At 48.8% G+C, this 19,759-nt stretch overlaps 3 protein-coding genes across 6 annotated transcripts in view; 2 read left to right on the forward strand and 1 right to left on the reverse strand.

Moving 5' to 3' along the window:
- Window positions 1-12,700, reverse strand: part of FLVCR2 (FLVCR heme transporter 2) — an 81,314-nt gene extending 68,614 nt beyond the window's left edge. For 2 of the 4 annotated variants that reach the window (XM_050798793.1, XM_050798792.1), the window contains exon 1: window positions 1,719-2,787. In XM_050798793.1, coding sequence (XP_050654750.1) covers window positions 1,719-2,369 — 651 coding nt within the window. In that variant the 5' untranslated portion in view covers window positions 2,370-2,787. Of the gene's footprint in view, window positions 1-1,718; window positions 2,788-12,653 lie in introns of those variants that run through there. The other 2 variants (XM_050798797.1, XM_050798794.1) reach the window with 2 other exon arrangements.
- ACYP1 (acylphosphatase 1) overlaps window positions 1-19,759 on the forward strand; it is an 820,450-nt gene that overhangs the window by 279,506 nt on the left and 521,185 nt on the right. The window lies entirely within an intron of this gene.
- TMED10 (transmembrane p24 trafficking protein 10) overlaps window positions 1-19,759 on the forward strand; it is a 553,877-nt gene that overhangs the window by 90,981 nt on the left and 443,137 nt on the right. The window lies entirely within an intron of this gene.

Consider the following 19,759-nt stretch of genomic DNA (forward strand, 5'->3'; position numbering starts at 1 on the left):
CCAAAACTCGCCAAACAAACAAGTAATTATGCTAACCCCCTTGGACCCTCTTGGACACTCTCTAATTAGATGTCCTAGGTCTTCCCAATTCTTAGTCCTTTAATACCTGTTTTTCTCCTTCTCTTATTTGGACCTTGTGTCTTCCATTTAGTTTCTCAATTCATACAAAACCATATCCAGGCCATTACCAATCATTCTATACAACCAATGTTTCTTCTAACAACCCCACAATATCACCCTTTACCCCAAAACCTTTCTTCAGTTGAATCTCTCCCACTGTAGGTTCCCATGCCACCCCTAATCCCACTCGAAGCAGCCCTGAGAAACATCGCCCATTATCTCTCCATACTACCCCCAAAATTTTTCGCTGCTCCAACACTTCACTATTTTGTTTTGCTTTTCTTATTAATATAAGAAGACAGGAATGTCAGGCCTCTGAGCCCAAGCTAAGCCATCATATCCCCTGTGACCTGCATATATACATCCAGATCGCCTAAAGCAACTGAAGATCCACAAAAGTGAAAATAGCCTTAACTGATGACATTCCGCTATTGTAATTTGTTTCTGCCCCACCCTAACTGATCAATGTACTTTGTAATCTCCCCCACCCTTAAGAAGGTTCTTTGTAATTCTTCCCAACCTTGAGAATGTACTTTGTGAGATCCACTCCCTGTCCACAAAACATTGCTCCTAACTCCACTGCCTATCCCAAGACCTATAAGAACTAATGGTAATCCACCACCCTTTGCTGACTCCTTTTTCAGACTCAGCCTGCCTGCACCCAGGTGAAATAAACAGCCTGGTTGCTCACACAAAGCCTGTTCAGTGGTCTCTTCACAGGGACGTGTGAGACAGAATTACCAATCCTTTGTTAAATACACAGCCAGGACTGTACGTGCTTGGAAGATGTGAGACTGGGAGGCAGTGGTCTGGCTGAAAGACGTTTGCTTTAAATATTCCCATAAATATTTGTTTCGAGTATTTGGAGACGGCATTCAGGTTTACAACCTGCCCAGCTTTCTGGATCATAACCACATTGAGATGCAAAGAATGTGAGCTTCTTCTTCCAATAAGAAGGAAAGAGAAAAAGATTAAGACATGAACTACCCTTTCTAGGCCTTGGAAATTCAGAGTGAGATTTCTACTCCATCCTGCTGGACTTGGCTCCAAATCCCAGGCAAGGAGTTTGGCACAAAGCACTGTTCCCACTGTCCTGGCTTCAGCTGTGTATAAAACAAGGTAAAAACAGTGCCAAACACCACCAGGCATGGCTTTGCAATTCTATGCAGTAGAGGAGATACTGCACTCTAGGAAAGCTGGTTGGTCCAACTGAAAACACTGCCAAGTTCTGATGACACCAGAATAGTCTGATGCCCAGGGGCTGCTGCCAGAGAGGGAAGAGCATTCCTGAAGTTACAGGTCTAAGTTGGTGGACTGACACAGGTTCAGGAATGACACAGCAAAGGTATAGTATGTTCTAGAAGCATGCTTTCGGCTGGGGCAAGAGCAACTGTGATGAAAAGCTGAAAGAGCAGGTCCCCCTGCTTTTGTTTCCCGCCTCTCTTACAGCATCACAATCACTGCCTGTCACACCCAGTCACTGTCACCCAGAGTCACAAACACTGTTGGACAATCAGCAAATTACAGCCTCCCATACCCAATAGTTAGGTGCAATCTAACACACACCCCTGGGAACATTCACAAACTCTTCTACCTACCTGATTGCCAAAGACAGCCACCGAGCAGGCTGTTGAAACCTCATTAGCCCCAAACCAGACAGAAGCGATGCGGGAGGGCATGCCCAGGATGAAAACCTGGGCCACGGAGCAGATGACCTGGCCCACCACAGTGACTGGAAAGAGGTGTGGCTTCAGGCTGCCCAGCTTCACCCAGGCCCCCAGGCAGTTGAGAGCCGAGCCGGTGAGGGCAATGGTGCGGAGGCCGAACTTCTCCAGCAGCCAAGCCACTGGCAGGAGAAGAGGGATGTAGGTCAGCATGTAGCACATGGACAGCCAGTCGATGGCAAAGGCACTGACACCGTAGAAGTGCATGAAGATGTTATTGATGGAGCCGTACTGGATCCACTGAAAGGCGTTGCACATGGAGTAGCAGCTAAACACCAGGACCACGGCCCAACGGCGCCTGCTCACCTTGATCACGCTGAGGTCCTCAGGGCCCGAGCTACTGGGGTGAGCCAAGCCACTGGGTTGGGCTAAGGCACTGGGGTGGGCCGAACTGCTGGGGTGGACAGAGACGCTGGGGTTGATGGAGACGCTGGGATGGACCGAGACGCTGGGGTCCGCTTGGAGTGCGGACTCCGGCGCAGGGGTGTCATCGCGCTCTTCCTGGCTGGGACCTTCATTCACCATGACCACAGTCTCCTCTGGAATCCCGGAGAAGTGGTGAGGACTCCGGCAGTCTTAAGGGATAGTGGCTTCCGCTGGTCTCTTAGAGTTGAAAGAACACTTGCCTATTCCAGAAGAAACAGAGACTCAAGGCTGCGTAAAAGCCTCAAGTGGGGCTTCCTGTGCTCACCCCCAAGCTCCTCCTCCCACTTTTGCTTGGGGCTGTCTGTTCCCACCCGCGGCGATCGTTGTCCCAAGGCCGGCCGCACACGCTGCAGCCGGCTCCGGACCGCTCCTGCCTTGGGTCTCCCCACAAGGCGTTCCTTGTGCAGGAAAAGTTCTCTCCTTGCGCAGCCACTTCGCCCGCAGAGTCCTCTCCGGGGCCAGCTTGGGGCCTCGCCCCGTCGGGCACACGTGACCGCCCCGCCCCCGTCCTGGCTGGTTTCCTCCACCCCCCACAACTCCACCCCCCACCCGGTGTCTCTTGCCTTCTCGAGCCCGGTCCGCCGGGCAGCGCAGTTGTTTCGCCACAGCTTGCGGGATGCATTCCTCCCCCACGCCCCGGGCGCCATGGAAACCGCCCGGTTAACCCCCACCCCTTGCACTGTCCCTCAAATTCATTTGCCACCCGCTGTCAGTGGACCCTGCAAGAATATCCGCCTTTCCGAGGTAATCCGCAAAATAGAGCATCCCCAGTGCCTGTCCGCATGCCCTGCGCGCGTGCACCAAAGCCGGGGGCCACCTAAGTGTCCTGGGGAATTCAAGAGAGATTCCCTAACTTTCTTCCCCTTGGCTTAGGCTCCCAGCCCCTTGCTGAACTAAAGAAAGATTTGTAGATTCCCAGGCTGGTTGCGCTTCTGGGTTAAAGGGCAGTTGCAGAAAACTCGCTTTACTCGCTTCTTTCCCTGCGGACGTGGTTTTGTCTTGGGGAGGTTACATTTGAACCTGTTATGTGGGGCTATTATTTCCTGATGGATTCTGGGCGAAGACCCTAGGGTGGCGGGGAGGGAAAGGGGAGTTTGAAGAAGCTGTCCGCGGTTGTGTGATGGAACGCTTAGCGCAGAGCTGGCTCCGGGCTTGGTCTTGGAAGCGGTCTTTGACCTCAAGCAGCGCTAGTCTGCCACCTGCCGGTCCCAGCCCATTTCAAAGGGCAAACCCTCGACTCGCTGCACTGATCCTATTCTTGGCGAGGGATCCTGATAAGGAGCCCAAATTCTCCCTGAGTTCAAACAGCAGCTTAGCTACAACGAGGTGTCACTGTAGATCAAGGAACTCCACCTCTCTGTGCTTCAGTTTCTTCATCTGTAAATGGGAATGATGAAATAATAGTACCTACCTCACCGTGTTGTTTTGAGACTTGAACGAGTTAATACATGAACACATTTAGAAAATTCCTGCCACATAGTAAGCATTCCGTGAGTGCTGGCTATCCTAGCAAAAAGCTAACATTTGTTGTACAGTGCTAAACAAATTGAATGCACTATCTCATTTATGCATCACAAGAATTCTGTGATAAAGTTGCTATTGCTGGCCTGCATTTTATAGATAAGAAAACCGAGACTCCAAGAAGTGAAATAACTTCTTCCTGAAGGTCCCAGCTGGTAAGAAGAGCCATGATTCTCATTCAAATCTATAATCATTCAAGCTGTAGCCTAGCTATTCAGGCACGGTCTGTGGATAGCAGTGTGGGCACCCTGTGGGAGCTTTTTAGAAGGGCAGAATCCCCTCCAGTGTTAAGGTCTTAAAAAACAAAACAACAACAACAAAAGAACCAAGAAGGATGCCAGGCCCAACCTAGACCCACTGAATTGAAAGCTGCATTTTAACAAGATGCCCAGGAGATTCATTTGTTTGCAGTGAATTTTGAGGGCTACTGGGCATCACTGCTTCCTTTTTTTTTTTTTTTTTTTTTTCTTTTTTAAACTTCAGACCAGAAAATGAATAACTTGAAGCTCTGGGAGGTGGCTCTGCATTTTGTCTGCACATTAGAATCATATGAAGAAACTCTTAATATTCCAAGTGTTCGGGCAACACCCCCGATAGAGATCTCCGAGGGTGGACCTAAACATCTGCATGTCTCAAGCTCCACCGACCTGAACATCTGCATGCCTCAAGCTCCACCGACCTGAACATCTGCATGTCTCAAGCTCCACCGACCTGAACATCTGCATGTCTCAAGCTCCACCGACCTGAACATCTGCATGTCTCAAGCTCCACCGACCTGAACATCTGCATGTCTCAAGCTCCACCGACCTGAACATCTGCATGTCTCAAGCTCCACCGACCTGAACATCTGCATGTCTCAAGCTCCACCGACCTGAACATCTGCATGTCTCAAGCTCCACCGACCTGAACATCTGCATGTCTCAAGCTCCACCGACCTGAACATCTGCATGTCTCAAGCTCCACCGACCTGAACATCTGCATGTCTCAAGCTCCACCGACCTGAACATCTGCATGTCTCAAGCTCCACCGACCTGAACATCTGCATGTCTCAAGCTCCACCGACCTGAACATCTGCATGTCTCAAGCTCCACCGACCTGAACATCTGCATGTCTCGAGCTCCACCGACCTGAACATCTGCATGTCTCGAGCTCCACCGACCTGAACATCTGCATGTCTCGAGCTCCACCGACCTGAACATCTGCATGTCTCGAGCTCCACTGACCTGAACATCTGCATGTCTCGAGCTCCACTGACCTGAACATCTGCATGTCTCAAGCTACGCTGGTCATCCCAACGTGCAGCCAAGTTAGAACCACTGATTCCCAGGAGAGAACTAGATTCAAACGATCACTCCCTGCTTGAAGGCACCTACTTTTTGGTAGAAACTATAGAGTCTTGGATTATAATGGAATATTTGAAGAGGGAGTTCAGACTCATCTAAGAATTTCTACAGTAATTTAACATCTCGTGTTGTCACTATTCCTCCTGTGTTTCCCATCATTCTCCAGGGAGCACAGAACTCGGTTCTCTTAGAAGGCCTTCTGAGACCTCTCACTGCTTCTTTTCCCTCGGTCATCATGGGCCTCTGCCAAAACTCTTCAGTATATATTCTTAACTTCATTTTACAGATAAGGAAACTGAGGCCTGGAGAGGCAGGTGTGTTACTCAGCGTCCTATAGCGAAATAGCATCAGAACAAGCAGCAATAAAATGGGTGCTCTTTCCACGTGGCCTTTCCCATGAGCTCTTCTGGGGCAGCCCTTCGGCTTGGTGAGAGATTCGAAGGGGTCTAACCTGGAATTCAAGTGAGATTTGGAACTGCTTTTGTGGTGGAACGAGCTGGATCTGTTGTGAGCTCTGGGTTGGGTCTGCTTAGACTTGAAGCTCTGTTTTGTCATTCTTACCTTTGGGATCTTGAGCAAGTCACTTGACCTCTCTATTCTTCAGTTTCTGAATCTAACAAATAAGGATTAAAAATACCTGCCTCCAGTCAGGCACGGTGGCTCACACTTGTAATCCCAGCACTTTGGGATGCCGAGGTGGGTGGATCACTTGAGGTCAGGAGTTCAAGACCACCCTGGCCAACATGGTGAAACCCTGTCTCTAGTAAAAATACAAAAATTAACCAGGCGTGGTGGCATACGCCTGTAATCTCAGCTACTTGGGAGGCTGAGGCAGGAGAATCGCTTGAACCCAGGAGGCAGAGGTTGCAGTGAGCCGAGATGGCACCACTGCATTTCAGCCTGAAAGACAGAGCGCGACTCTGTCTCAAAAACAAAACAAAACAAAACAAATCTGCCTCAGAATTGCTATGAGAATTAAATAAGCTAATATGCATAAACTGTTTTCAATAATAATAATGATATACTGAGAGCCACCAGGGTAGGGATGACTCTTAGCTGATTCCTAATGTGGGGGATGGGGTGTTGGGGTCAGCTCTATTGAGTAGATACTACATAGAAATATTCCGTATTCTTTCCATTGAAAAAACATGTATTGAGCAGCTTACTATGTAGCATATCTATCTTTATGATGTTCTATCTATCAGTACATATAGGTACACCTTGAAGGGTAAGGAGAAATACATTTTAGGGATTGCTTCCTGAAAGGGGGATCTGGTTTCTGGTTCCTGGCTCTATTCCAACTGACACCTTAGGAAGCTTGAGGGAACGAACCTCAGGCATTGAACTGCTGGTGTGGCCTCCTGCAGAATGGTAGTTAAGTCAGCCCACTGGAGGCTATCAGCAAGTCCTGGATTCAGAGTCAAAACATCACCCTCTTATTGATAGCTTACTACTAGCCGAACAGAGCTATAGACATGAGAGGCAAGGAGTTTGTTGAGTACACGGGAAGGCCAAATTTCTAACAGAATGAATCAGGTTAGGAGCCTGCATTATTCTTTCTTAAAAATACCAACACTTGGAATCTGTGAAGACGTTGCCCTTACAAGTCTTATATGCATAATTTGTATGTGTAATACTACATGCTCATCAATATTCTGTTTGCCTTATCTCCCACACTTCCCTCAGATTTCTAGCTGTCTCAGGACTTGTGGATATCTTTGTATATCTTGGAGTGTTTAGTGAGATAAACTATGTAACATACACTCTCAATACATGTCTACAGAGTTGTACTGCACATCACCATGGAATTTTACAAAACTGGAGACAAAGAGGAGATCCAATAGGATTTTAGAGATTTTTAAAAAGCAGAAAAAGTTAAAAGGTGCAAAATGTCAACACAGTTGCCTCAAGCCTGGAAACTGGAAATCGATGGAACAATGCCTTCTGAAGGAAAACCATTTCTTACCTAGAATGCTATATCCAAACTACCAAAAAATCAGTCTGAGAAGAGAATGAAACAAAAAATGATACTGCCTTATCTTCTCTCTCAGGAAGCTGCTGAAGGATGTGCTCCACCAAAACAAGGAAAGAAACCTAGAGAGGGTAAGATGTTAAGGCTGAGGAAACCAGGAATCCACCACGAGAGGCAAGCAATGGGAATCACCCAGCTAAAGGAAACCCCTGGGTAGACAGCTATCTACCAGGCATAGAAAGCAGCGTACTCGGCCGGGTGCAGTGGCTCACACCTGTAATCCCAGCACTTTGGGAGGCTGAGGCAGGTGGAACACCTGAGGTCAGGAGTTCTAGACGGGCCTGGCCAACATGGTGAAACCCCATCTCTACTAAAAATACAAAAATGTGCCAGGCATGGTGGCAGGCACCTGTAATCCCAGCTACTCGGTGGGCTGAGGCAGGAGAATCGCTTGAACCTGGGAGGCAGAGGTTGCAGTGAGCCAAGATCGCACCATTGCACTCCAGCCTGGGGGACAAGAGCGAGACTTTGTCCCCCCCACAAAAAAAAGAAGAAAGCAGCATACTCAGGCTGAAGCTGCTTCGAAGACTCCAAGAAAGATTTCTTCAAGAAGGTCACACTCAAAGAATCATGTTTGAAAATATTGAGAGGTTTACACAATTGGGGGAAGATTAGGGGTTGGGCTAATGATAAGTACCATAAATACAACTAAGTAAATGGGGGAAAGGAAGCATTACTAACTCCAGTAGAATAAACAAAGCTATGGAGGAACAGGAAAAGATAATCATGATACACCGATATACCTTAAGTGATTTGATTTGCATAGCATGAACACAATAAAGTGAACACTGGAAGTCAATGTATCCAAAGCTATGGTATAACTCTGTTAGCAGGATGGGGGAGTGGGAAGTGGGCACCTGTGCAGGGTTGAGATGAGGGTGGGGTAAACAGTTAAACAAGGAGAATGGGGCCGGGCACGGTGGCTCACACCTGTAATCCCAGCCCTTTGGGATGCCGAGGCTGGTGGATTGCTTGAGCTCAGGAGTTCGAGACCAGGCTGGGGAACATAGCTAGGCCCTGTCTCTATCAAAAGTGGAAACAAAAACCAAAAACTGAAAACAAGGAGAGCTGGTCTTCTTCCCTACGGTTTTGGCAGAAGCGCATTCCCTGGAGCACTTTCCCTTCAAGGACAAACTTGGAAAATCTCTGAGCAGACCCTGGAGGGGAGGGAATCCAGACTCCCATTGTGTGATACTTGTCTGCCATATTGAAAAGCCTATGGCATGTAAATGCTTATCACAGAAAAAGTCTGGAAGTGTCAATATACCCATTGCGCTTATAGTTATGGTGGTAAGTACCAAAAGAATTGAGAAGAGTTGGAAGTAGTTGCCTTCAGAGCCCAGGAAAGGGGGGTAGACAACTGATATGTTTTATACATGGTTATGTTATTGTTTGAACTATGTATAACTAATTTTTTTTTTCTTTTCTTTTTTTTTTTTTTTTTTTTTTTTTTGAGACGGAGTCTTGCTCTGTCACCTAGGCTGGAGTGCAGTGGCGCGATCTCAGCTCATTGCAACCTCCACCTCCCAGGTTCAAGTGATTCTCCTGCCTCAGCCTGCCGAGTAACTGAGACTACAGGACTATAGGTGCGTGCTACCATGCCCGGCTAATTTTTTGTATTTCGTTGTAGAGATAGGGTTTCACCGTATTAGCCAGGATAGTCTCCACCTCCTGACCTTTTGAGAGCCTGCCTCAGCCTCCCAAAGTGCTGGGATTACAGGCGTGAGCCACAGCGCCCAGCCAACCATTTTTTTGAACTTAAAAAAAATCCTAAAAATAAACAATGGAATCAAATTTAACAGAGCTCCAGCTGCTTCACTGGGGCCCATAGACAATGTCTCAAAGTGTGGTCAACTTGTCCTAGAGTTTACACTGTTGGTGCTGTGATGGACATCCAAGACTTCAACCCTGGAACCTCAGGGATGCCTCTTCAGCCGAGCTATGTCCTCCAAAGTCCATTAGGGTGTCACCTCAGAGAAATTGTCTGTGTGGTCAGAGGACTTATTCCCCACACCCTAGTCTTGTTTGACCATTCCCTGGCCTTCTTTTTGCGCCTAACGTCTCTCATACTTGTAGAGTCTGTGGGGTCTTATCCCTACAACTTACAACTCAACTTCTGTCCCATCATCCAAAGACCTGTGCCAAGGTCTACTTCTCTGGAGTTCTCTCTGTCGATGAAGCGCACCACTAGCTCCCAGTGAGCCAAGCCTGAAGACTGAGGATTCCCCAGATCTCCCTTCACTCACTCTCAGTGTCACAGATGCTTCTTTCCTTACAGTCTTCCCTCCTGTCCTTTCTCACTGCCACCACCCTGCTGTAGTCTCTCCTGGCTTCTCACTTCCATCCCACAGCTGCCTCCTCATTGTTCTCGCTCCTTCCAGTTCAGCCGGATGTTGCCTCACAGGGTTTTCCAGTTCTCTTCAGGTCACTCTCTGCCTTGAACCCTCCAGTGGTCACCAAAACAAGGAAGGAAACCTAGAGAGGGTAAGAGGTTAAGGCTGAGGAAACCGGGGATCTGCCACGAGAGGCAAGCACCCTTGGAAGGCTCACACTCCTCAGCTCTGCGCACGAGGTCTTTGTGACGTCCTTCTGGCCACATCTCCCACCACTGTCCACTCCCCACCTTTTGCTCCAGACAGGTAGAGCCACCTGCAGCCCCCCACAAGCATGCTTCACAACGCAGGGCAAGTGCCCCCTCTTCCAGGAAGCCTTCCCCCATGCCTGAAGTGTGATTCAGAGGTTTCTTCCTTCCCTGCGTGTGTGGCTTTGTGGTAGCTCCTGTCACACAGGTTCACACATGTTTGTTTACCTCCTCAAGTTAACCACTCAGTGTGCGCTCCTCAAGCTTAGGAATGATGGTCTGTTCATCTTCAAATCCCCACCTCCAGTGTCGCGTCTGGCCCACAGAGGGAAAATGAAGGCCTGACTGCATTGACTTTTTGGTTGCACTTCCTAGATGAGTCCTACTCTTAGGTGGCCTCCCAAGAAATAAAAACACGTCCGGCTTGTTCCGGATGCTCGTGTCTCCTTGGTGGATCGTGTCTTCCTTTCTCTTTTCTGGAATGTGTCCCCCGTGGTGTTTGGACCCCACTGGCACACCTCAGAGCCCGTGGGTGGGAAAGTTGGGAGGGCGTTCCTGTGCCATGGGACAGTCTAGATTTCTTCCCCTCCAGGGCCCTCCCAGCTCAGAGTCTCCAAGTCTGTCCTAGAACGGAATGTGCTCAGGGGCTGCTGAGGATTCAAAGGAGAAGATCCATTTTTCTCAGGCGAGAGTCTAGAAGAAAGGCCTCCCAGCTAGACATGTAGATGCTGGGTTCTGTCTGGGACACACGGTTTGAAATAGACTTTTCAGTTCCCTGGAAGTACATGAGTACATCTGGAAAGGTCTCAGATGGTATCAGTCCTCCTCTAAAGACAAGGTCCCTGTACGTGGGTCACCTTTTGTATCCTCAGCTGCACGTCCTTGGGTGTGATCATGGGTGACCACTGTGTTGTTCTTCATACCTGTTCTATATTTTACATGCTTCTTAATAATTAGAAAACCAAAAAAAAAGTTGCCCCATAAATATGAGAAAGAGCTAACTAAAAAACATGAGTCAAAGAGGAAGGAGACATTAAAATGGCTTTGCTTTTTGCATAATCTATAGAAAGCCCAGAGGTGTGAGGCTCCCTTTGCATAATGGAATAGAGAAACGGTGGTAGCAGCAAGATTTGTTGATTGCCACCGCAACAGTTAAAGGCACATGGCATGACAAAGCAGAGGGGTGCTGGCTGGGCAGGGTTATGCAATGCTGGAGCCGCAATGTCAGAGAAAGGAAACACAAAGTCATCTCAGCCAGCTCCTTGAGGTACAGGGTATAAAACCCAGGCCCAGGGGACTGTCTGTTTAACAGAGTCATTCATTTACCCGCCATTGATCTCCTGCAGGCCAGGCACTGTGCTGGGTGTAAAGGAAACAAATTCAACGAAGATGAGGTTCTTGCCCTCCAAGAATCCACAAAATAGTGGTGAAACAGTTATGTGAGCAGATTATTGCCAGGTGGTACGATAACTGTGTGGTCCAGGCTGGTTCATGGGCCTCCCAAAACTTAGAGTCACGGGGGCTTCTCAGAGAGATGTTAGGTCGGGATATTGAGGGATAGGTAAGACTTAGCCAGGCCCTGTGGCAGGTGCTGAGGATCCTAGGGGTGAGCAAAACAAAAGTGGTCCCTCCCTACCTTCATGGAGCTCACAGTGTCCTTGAGAGGACAAACATCAATCAAACACTTACATACACACATAAGTAAAATTGTAAGTGCTGTGAGGGCTATTTGTAAGAATTTATAAAGATGGAACAGATTAGTGGGATCTTAAGCAATATATTTTTTTAAAAGTTAGAATTACGGCTCATGCTTGTAATCCCAGGACTTTGGGAGGCCGAGGGGGTGGATCACCTGAGGCTGGGAGTTCGAGACCAGCCTGGTCAACAAGGTGAAACTCTGTCACTACTACAAATAACAAAAAAAAATTAGCTGTGCATGGTGACAGGTGCCTGTAGCCCCAGCGACTTGGGAGGCTGAGGCAGGAGGATCACTTGAACCTGGGAGGCAGAGGTTGCAGTGAGCCAAGAGCGTGCCACTGCACTCCAGCCTGGGTGACAGAGTGAGACTCCATCTCAAAAAATAAAAATAAAATAAAAGTGAGACTCAACTTGGTGAAAGAGAGGGGAAGGGCTTTCCAGGAAGAAAGAACAGAATGTGCAAAGGCCCTGAACCAGGAGGGAACAAGGCCCTTTTAAGCCACAAAGCCAGTGTGGCTGGAGCAGAGCGAGGGTGAGAAGCAAAGCCAACGTGGTTGGAGAGAGGCAGCAGCCAGATTGCCTGGGCCTTATTGAGGGCTTTCCTGTTTTTGTTTGTTAACTTTACCCTGGGAGCAAAGGGGAGCCACTGGGAGGTTTTAAGCAGATGAGGGTCACTGTCAGATTTGTGTCCTGGAGAGACTGCTCCAGCTGGGCTTGTGGCAAATCCAGTCTGGGTGGGGATGGACCTCTTAGGAGGCTGCTATGGTCACTCAGGTGAGAATGGAATTTGTGAACTGAACGAGGGCAATGGCAAGACAATGGAGAGAAGTGGGCAGGGATAGATGGGGGTGGACTAGACTGGAATTGCAGGAGGATGGAGAGGGAGGGGTCAGGAGAATGCCCTGCCTGGGTTTTAGATGCGACCAGCTGGGCAGATGGAGCTGCCATCTGGAGGGAGAATCCCAGCTTCCACCTTGAGATCTTCCACAGAGGGAAGTGAGGCTGTCAAGGACAGGTGACTGTGTACCCACACCTCCTGCTCTTCTCTTTCTCTCCATTCCTTTATTCTTCCTTCCACCCCTTCCCTACAGTGACCTCTGTCACTGCAAGAGCAAGAGGCCAGAGAACCTACTTCCAATTCAGAGTGAATTCCCATGAAAATCCAATCATCAAATTCTATGGAAAGTAAGGTGTCCCGAGTTCCTCACCTCATCTTTCACTCCTTGGCATGGTGCCTCCTCAAGGCTACAGGCAGGACAGCCTTGGCTCGGGTTCCCCTGAATTCTGTGAACAGAAGAATTAGAAATAAACAAACAATTCCAAAATAAAACCCAGCTAGTTATGGGTTCCCTTTAAGCTTAAGTCAGTAGTTGTGTGAAGTCCCCCTGAGGCCATCAGCCTCCCTGGGCCCCAAGTAGTCCCTGAAAGTGTGTTCTAGTGTCTCAGATGAGAAAACCGAAAGTGCTGACTGTACCCCCAGGTTTTTTTTTCAATAACCTTTCTTTTTCACTGCTGAGTTGATTGCAAATGACAGACGCCCAACTTTCACCAGCCTAAGCTCAGAGACAGTGTGTTTGAAGACCACCGGCGGCTAGGGGAGGTGGGGTTCTCAGAGACCTCAAGAGGAGTTGGCGGCCAAGCAGCAGAAGAGCAGAGAGAACCAAGCACTGGAACATGTTCAGGATGCTCGGCTTCTCCGACGTTCCCTGCAAGCCAGCTTGCATATTCTCTCTCCTCAAGGCTAGTTTCTCCACTTGTCAGAAAACACGGCAGCCAGCAGCCCTGGCATTACACCTGACAGCTTCAGCTGCCCGAGAGAAGCTGTCCTCTGTGTCTTAAATACAAACTCCCAGTTGCCCATTCCCAGCCTCATCAACTATGACCGTGGAGGCAAAGGCTGCATAAAAACAGGGCAGCTCCCCAGGGGGAACCATACTGGAGTGAAGGAGAGGCCGTTCCCGGAAGGAGAGGGGCAACTAACCAGGTAGATAAACAATCAATGCCTTCCTCTGCCCCACGTGCCTTTAGAAACAAAGAACCTAACTCCCTAACCTCTCCCTAAGCCTGAAAGCCCCATCCACCTGAATAAGGCCCACCTGAATAAAGCCCCATCCACCTGCATAAGGCCCACCTGAATAAAGCCCCATCCACCTGCATAAGGCCCACCTGAATAAAGCCCCATCCACCTGCATAAGGCCCACCCCGTCGGCCAGAGCCGTGACTCAGGAGCACCACCACCTTCGAGAGCTTCCTGCGTCCATTCAATTTCTTGTGCACAATAATCTACGTGATTCTGCAGATGACTCTAAAATCCAAAACCCAGCCTTGCGTCTTCACTGTTATTTCCTTCTTTTACAGATCTCTGTATGACAGTTTACCTTTCTGGTCTTCCTTGAGTTTTTTTTCATTCCTTAACATGCTTCTTAGTTACCACGGCTCCCAGGAACGCTATCTCCCCAGTAGGATAGTATAATATGTTTTTGTCTTTCTGACCCCCGAAGTCCTGGGTGCACTGGTGTTCCTTGCTTTAGAGCAGGAATGTATACATAGATGGCTTCAGGTGGCATGTGAGTGACAGAGATGCTGCCCAGCAGAGACCAATATACTCACTGTCCAGTCCCCAGCCAGCCCTGCCTGGGGTGGTGGGAACCCAACCGGCACCCACTCCCTGCCTCACTCCCTTTCCCTCCAAGCCTGTTTCTGGCTCACGCAGTGCGGTCCCTCCTCGACACCCTCACCCACCGGAGTCTTCACTTTGTCACGGGCCTGCCCCCAGCCCTGCTCCCCTTCACTTTTTTTTCTCTTGTTGAGACAGAATCTTGCTCTGCCTCCCAGGCTGGTAGTAAGTCATCCAGACTCACTGTAGCCTCGCCTCTCAGGCTCAAGCAATCCTCCCAGCTCAGCACCCCAAGTAGTTGGGATGACAGGCGCATGTCACCACACCAGGCTAATTTTTATAATATTTTTTGTAGAGATGGGGTGTCACTATGCTCCCCAGGCTGGTCTTGAACTCTTGGGCTCAAGGGATCTTCCCGCCTTGGCCTCCCGAAGTGCTTCACTCTTTAGGGCCCCTTTCTGTGCTGTGGCTCTTGCTGTACTCAACTCCTCAGTGCTCCTTCCCTAAACTGCATCCCACTTTTGTTCCCCCACACCTCCTCTGGTTCCCCTGGCTCTGCCCTGAGGCTCTGCCCTCTGTCTCAGTCACATCCTAGCCTCACCTGAACCCCACACGCACCAAAAACACATCACGATTAGCTCCCTCACCCCACTCTCCACTCCCACTCTCCCCAGGCCTGGAAGTCCCATGAGATTCCCAGGGTCCTAGGACCTCACCTACTCCCCCTTCCTCCTTCCCTCTGCTCAGCCCCTTGGGACCTGGACTCCCTCACCCAGAGGGCGGCTCCTGCCTTCCTCTCCCTTCAGGCCTCTGCCTTCGACCTCTGCATGCAGCCGTTTGTTGGGGGCCAGGTTTGTCCTGCTTGTCACATCTGTCTGTTGGTCTTCCTTAGCTCCTAGTTTCCTTTTAAAATGCAGGTATTCAAGTCATAAAAATGAGTCCATTTTAAAAGCTGAGTAAAGAACAGTACAGACAGTTTATGGATGCAGCAGAAGCAGTGGTGGTAGCCTGTGGGTGGTGATGCTGAGCTGGAGGAGTGGGTATAACCTCAGACAGAAAACAGCCACTGAGCTCACGCGATGGCAACGGCTGTGTGTCACCTAATTTCATCTGTTGGTATGGCTCAGCTCTGCCTGTGAATCAGATAACCACAACACACACAAAAGTACTCACATAACCTGTTTCCATCTCTCCACAGTCTTGGTAGCACACAAGCCGGGACTCAGTGTCACCTCTGTGCCTGGGTCCCAGTACCAAGCAAGGTGTTTCCTTGTGTGTCCCAGACACACACATCCTTTGGAAGCTGACATGTTCCCACCATCTCCATGGCTATTAAAAGGCTGCTCCCTACTGCAGGAAAAAGATAGGCAGAAGGAAGGAAGGAAGGAAGAAAGAGAAAGAGAGAAAGGAAGGAAAGAAGGAAGGAAGGAAGGAAGGAAGGAAGGAAGGAAGGAAGGAAGGAAGGAAGGAAGGGAAGGGAAAGAAGGAAGGAAAATCTGCTCCTGACCAGTGTGTTGGGAAAGTTTGGGGGCACCAGAAAGAATTAGGGGGTCTTGACATCATGCATTCCCTCTGTCCCCTTTGCTAAAGTTAGTGAGGGATGAGGAGGAGGCAGAGATGGGGTTGGGGTGGTGCTGGGGGTGGTGACACCCATTCATTAATTGATTCACTAAACAGGTTGTTTATTAGCCAGGCATGGTGGCACGTGCCTGTGGTCCTGGCTACTTGGGACCCTGAGATAGGAGGATCACTTGAGCCTGGAAAGTCGAGGCTGCAGTGAGCCATGATCACACCACTGCACTCCAGCCTAAGCAAAAGAGCAAGACCCTGTCTCAAAAGTAAACACATAAATGTTAATAAAAACATATTGTTGAGCCCTATGTGAAAGTGCTGCTCTAAGCACAGGGGATATAATGGTGAAATTTGGCAAGGTCCTGAACCTCTTGAAGTTTATAATCCTGTGGAGAAGATAGTCTATGGAAAAACAAGTGTCATAATACCATGTAAGGTAGCACAATGAAGAGTGAGACGGTGGTTAGGAAGAAACATTTGAGCAGAGGGGAGGAAATGGGTATCTGGGGCAAGAGTGTCCCAGGCACAGGGAACGGCACGTGCAAAGGCCCTGAGGTAGGAATGTGCTTGGTGTGGCCAGACACAGCAGGGAGGCCAGTGTGGTTGGAGTGGAGAGACAGAGCCAGGGGCTGGTGGGAGGAGGGGTCAGACAGGTAAGTGGGGGTCAGATCTTGTAGGGTCTTATGGGCTCTGGTGAGGATGTGGACACTGAGTGATTCCAGAAGCGCTGCAGGAGTTTTAAGCAGAGGAGTGATGTGGCGGACTTGCTCCGTAAAGGAATCTCTCTGGCTGCCGTGTGGAGTAGACAAGGAGGCAGTTAGGAGGCTGCTGTGGTTTCCTGGCAAAGGCTGGAGGAAAGGCCTGGGGGTGCTGGCAAGTAGGTGGGTAGGTCTGTGCCAGATGATTGCAGTGTGACCAGTTGTGAAAAATGGGGGATCCCTCTGTGAAGTAGGACACAGCACCGGAACTTTTGGAGGTGGTGACGTTAAGAAGAGGTAGGACCATCTTTCTAGTTACTTGGGGACCTCACTAGGCTCCTCAGGCCAGGAGATAGAACCTCCATGCTTCATGCGGGCCACCCCGGGCACATGCTTTTCCCTGTGCCTGGAATGCTCTTCCCCGCCTTCCTCATCTGCTTCACTCCACTCCTCCTCCAGGTTCAGTTGAAATGTCACTTTCTTCCTGAAATTGGTCAGGTGCTCTGGGTGTATGTGCTCCTGATGCTTCTTTTTCATGGCACTTACCACAATTGTCATTACTTAATTAGAATAATTAGACAGGGCGCAGTGGTTCACACTGTAATCCCAGCACTTTGGGAGGCAAAGGTGGGTGGATCACTTGAGGTCAGGAGTTCAAGACCAGCCTGGCTAAAATAGTGAAACCCTGTCTTTACTAAAAATACAACAATTAGCCAAACATGGTGGTGCGCGTCTGTAATCCCAGCTACTCGGGAGGCTGAGGCAGGAGAATTGCTTTAACCCAAAAGGTAGAGGTTGCAGTGAGCCAAGATGGTACCACTGCACTTCAGCCTGGTGACGGAGTAAGACTCTGTTACCATAAATTAAAAAACAAAAATAGAATAATTCGTTCTTTGGTGTTTGTTTCTGCTGGTAGAATGTAGGCTCCATGAGGGCAGGTGCTGGGTCTGCCTTCCTCTTCCCCCCTTGGTTACTCCCTAGCAGAGTGTCTCACACAAGTGAGTGCTCAATACATTTTGTTGAATGAATGAATCAATAAACAAATGGAATGGACAGCAGGTGCCAGAGAAGCGTCAGGGGAGGCAAGCTGATTCTTAAAAACTGCAAAGGAATAGGGCTCATTTCAACTTAGAATCCAAACCAAGGCACTCACAAGCACCTGGTGGGTGATAAATACCTTACATCATAGGAACAAAGTTCTAAGAATAGGATTTCAGTCATCAGTCAAAGTATAAAAGAGGTTATTTGTTTTGGGAAAGCAGGCAGAAGGGTTCATATGCCCTGGGATCATATTCCCTGGCCGCCAGTCATCTCACACAGGTTTGCCTAATCCTGCATTTGCAGCCCTCAGAGAGCACTTGACGTGGCTACTTTAGCATGAGAGCATTTATTAAAGAGACATTTTTGTTTATTTGTTTGTTGTTGAAGCGTTTAAAGCATTTATTAAAGAGGCAGGGTCTTGCTGTCACCTGTGCTGGAGGGCAGTGGTATCATCGTAGCTCACTGCAGCCTCGAACTCCTGGGCTCAAGTTATCCTCCCAACTTACCCTCCTGAGTAGCTAGGACTATAGGAATGCACCACATACAGCTAATTTTTTTTAACTTTCTTTTTGTAAAGACAGAGCCTCTCTATGTTGCCCAGGCTGGTTTTCAATTCCTGGACTGAAGCAATCCACCCACCTTGGCTTCTCAAAGTGTGAGTATTATAGGTGTGAGCAACTGCACCCAGCCCAAACGGACATCTTTAGAGTATATCATTTAGAAAGATCTATTAAGCTTTCAACCTTTTAAAAAATGTTATCAAGTAACGTACATAACATAAATCTTTGTCCGGTTCCTGAACCTCATTGCATCCTTCATCTCCACTCCTTCCTGCTCACACTGATGACACATTGTGTCAGAGTGGATGGATGGAAATGGCCGCTGAGTCAAAGATTCTGCCTCTCGTGGAGGAGGCTTTCTCCTGGGAGTGTGAGGCCCTCTTGGCTCACCACACTCTGGCGACCCGGGAGCCTCCGCGCGCCAATCCAATGCTGATGTCCTGGGCCATGCTTGCTACCAGCAGCTCTGTTTCTTGAGTCTTGGGTGACTGCTGTGTTGACTGATGAAGAGTTTTTATCTAAGGGTCTATGAATGGGTTTCAGGATCCTGTAGACCCCTGAAATCATGTCATCCAAACTGATTAATACACATGTGTTTTGGTTGGGCGTGGTGGCTCACGCCTGTAATCCCAGCACTTTGGGAGGCCGAAGGGGATGGATCACCTGAGGTCAAGAGTTTGAGACCAGCCTGACCAACGTGGGGAAACCCTGTTTCTACTAAAAATACAAATTAAATTAGCCAGGCGTGGTGGCACACGCTTGTAATCCCAGCTACTCGGGAAGCTGAGGCAGGAGAATCACTTGAACCTAAGAGGCGGAGGTTGCAGTGGGCTGAGATCATGCTATTGTGCTCCAGCCTGGGCAATAAGAGTGAAAGTCTGCCTAAAAATAATAATAATAATAATAACAAACAAACAGATGTGTTTTATAAAGGCAGGGGAGTCCAGTTTCATCAGATCGTCAAAGCAGTCCGATGACCCCCCAAATGAAAGAAATCACGGTTTAGATGGATAATCTACACATTTCAGATTTAAAAATTTACTTCGAGCTTGTCACCTAGTATCTGCCTTGATTATATACGCTGTGCTAGGTGCAGAGCAGACTGTTGTGTTTGTTTCATCACTATGAGTAACTAAAGTGGATTTCCTGACACAAATTATGCAGCACTAGACAGGGACGTTACCAGGTGAATTGTGGGCACAGTGAGGCACATATTTGGTGAGACCACCTTGCCTTCTAGAGGTGACCCTTTATTCTCCATTTTCAACAAGATTCTGAGAGCCGGGTCTGAATGAAAAAATGTAATCCCTGGCTCCATGCTCCAGGTGATCCTGGGCTTAGGAGAAGAGAGAAGTTGCTGAAGGAGGTGTAGAAAGCTCAGGGAGTAGGAATGGCTTTGCTTATCTGCCCATCGATCATGTCTGTGCTTCAGTTGAGACTGAAATCACTTGGCAGCCACACGTTTAGGCTGAGGTAACTCCCTGCTGCCATAAAGGTCAAGAAAGCCACTGTGCTGACACAGGCCCTCCCCTGACAGCCTGTTCCACAGCGACCCTTGAGTCATCACGTCTGGATGACTAGGCTGACAAAAACAAGGTTTCACAGGGTGAGTTTAATTGTGGGGGGGGGGTGGGGCACAGCACAGGGCAGCGGAGTAGGAAGGGCACTGCACTTGGAGACCGAACATCAGGGCTGAAGGCCCTGCTCAGTGAGCTTGGGTCATGTGTGTTGGTGTTTGGGCTTCAGATGAAATTAGACAGTATTCACAATAGCAAAGAGATGGAATCCATCTAAGTGCCCATCAGCTATAGACTGAATAAAGAAAA

Source organism: Macaca thibetana, chromosome 7, assembly GCF_024542745.1.
Source record: "Macaca thibetana thibetana isolate TM-01 chromosome 7, ASM2454274v1, whole genome shotgun sequence".
NCBI lineage: Eukaryota > Metazoa > Chordata > Mammalia > Primates > Cercopithecidae > Macaca > Macaca thibetana.